The following is a 1,897-nucleotide window of genomic DNA, read 5'->3' on the forward strand; positions in this document are numbered from 1 at the left end:
AAAACATTGGAATCCTTCAGCCTCAAACTAGACGCAGCTAGGCTGGCTACCATTAATGAGTGCAATAAGAATGCAGTGCTTGAAAAGCAACTAGACATATCCATGAAAGAGAAGTCTGCTGTTGAAAGAGAGCTTAATGGGATGGTGGAACTAAAGAAAGATAACGCCTTGTTGAAGGTAATTTCTCTCTTTCTCTATTAAATATGTTAAAAAGCTTATTGTGTTAGATTTTGGGACTTGGACAAAGACTTTGCAAAAAACTCTATAGAAATTTCAAATACATGATATTTGCATGTTGAAAAACATCCCTTGTTTTCATTTCAAATTGATGACCACTGACACTTGATTGGTTGGGAGTGTACTAATAGCTTCTCAGCTTTCTTGGTCATAAGAGGACATTTTGAGTCTCTTCCCCTAGGTCAACTGCAATCATGATTTAATTAATCTTGCTGGTTGGTCATGCTTTTTTGCTCTTCGATAATTCTCAGTTGGTGCTTGAAGAGTGGTGGCTGCAATTTGAAGTATAGACACCTCTTATTTCTGGCTATGTAGAAATTTGCTATCGACTATTTTAACATGATCCCGGTTCGGGAGAGTGTGAAATTCGATATACAGTATATTGTGAAAGGGTTAGTATGAGATTCTGAGCAATGGTCTCTAAAGTGATTACATCTTTGATCAGCATGTCTTATTCTTTTCTTTGTTCGCTGCTCTATCTGTTTTCAACATAGCATCATATTGGTTATTTTTAGAAATGTTTTCCCCATTTGCTTAGAGACCCAAATCTTGTTGTCTTGGCTGTTCATGGGTTTATGCTAACACTTTTAACACTTTTATTCACAGAACTCGATGAACTCCTTGGAAAAGAAGAATCTGGTTCTGGAGAAGGAGCTTGTCAATGCGAAAAATGATTGCAATAACACACTACAGAAGTTGAAGGAAGCTGAAAAAAGATGTTCTGAACTCCAGACGAATGTTCAAAGGTTTTGTAGTTGCAGTTCGCTTCTCTAGTCACCCCTAGGTTTTTATTTAACACACATTTTGTTTTATTTCTTAAAATTCTTTTTATTCAGTCTTGAGGAGAAACTCTCTCATCTGGAAAATGAGAACCATGTCTTGAGGCAAAAGACGCTAATCACATCCCCAGAGAGAGTTGGACAGATACTTGGTGAAGTATGTAATTTTTGACTATTCTCTGCTGCACTTTCTGTTATATGCATGTGCGTACTGCAATGTGGCATTTCCTTAATATTTGAACCATGCGTTTCTCCACGTTGCTTGTTAATTGATTGAGGTTTTCCTGGTTTCCTTCAAGCATAGCTCCTGTAAAATAGATACATATCCTGAGACATGTGCTTTCATTTTCTCTGAGCACACAGACCTTTGTCGTCATCATGGTCTTCACCTTTTACTAACAGTTTCTTGTAACCTTCTCCCAACAGAAACATTCTAGTGCTGTTGTACCAGTCCAAAATGACAGGAGATCTATATTTGTAAGTAACCACACCTTCTAACTTTTTTTATATGTTTCATTACATCTATCTTTCTTTATTTGTTTCATTTGCTCCATCTTTTCTTTTATTCCTAGTCTGTTAATGCTTGAAAATGAGTACTCTACTTAAGTCATAAATATATACAGGAGACACCAACACCTTCAAAGCACATCATGCCATTTTCACATAGCCTGTCAGAGTCACGTCGATCCAAATTCACTGCAGAAAGAAACCTGGTACAAATTCACTGCCATTTTTGTTAAGCTGTCAATTTTTTTTACTACTTTCTCAAAAAATACTGTTTGACTATGATGGAAGGAACTTGTTTTCCTGAAGTGATAATAACATAATGCTTGTTTGTTGTTGGCTAAAGTGGATCTAATGTTGATGTAAGTTACCACTAT

General features: G+C 36.3%; 1 protein-coding gene across 1 annotated transcript in view; it reads left to right on the forward strand.

Moving 5' to 3' along the window:
- The window catches only part of LOC104727600 (myosin-15-like), an 18,294-nt gene that overhangs the window by 9,175 nt on the left and 7,222 nt on the right, over positions 1–1,897 (forward strand). Inside the window, exons 23-27 of the mRNA XM_010446690.2 lie at positions 4–177; positions 844–983; positions 1,074–1,173; positions 1,443–1,493; positions 1,640–1,729. Of these exons, the coding sequence (XP_010444992.1) occupies positions 4–177; positions 844–983; positions 1,074–1,173; positions 1,443–1,493; positions 1,640–1,729 (555 nt within the window). The remainder of the gene's footprint in view (positions 1–3; positions 178–843; positions 984–1,073; positions 1,174–1,442; positions 1,494–1,639; positions 1,730–1,897) is intronic.

This window comes from Camelina sativa, chromosome 11 (assembly GCF_000633955.1).
Source record: "Camelina sativa cultivar DH55 chromosome 11, Cs, whole genome shotgun sequence".
NCBI lineage: Eukaryota > Viridiplantae > Streptophyta > Magnoliopsida > Brassicales > Brassicaceae > Camelina > Camelina sativa.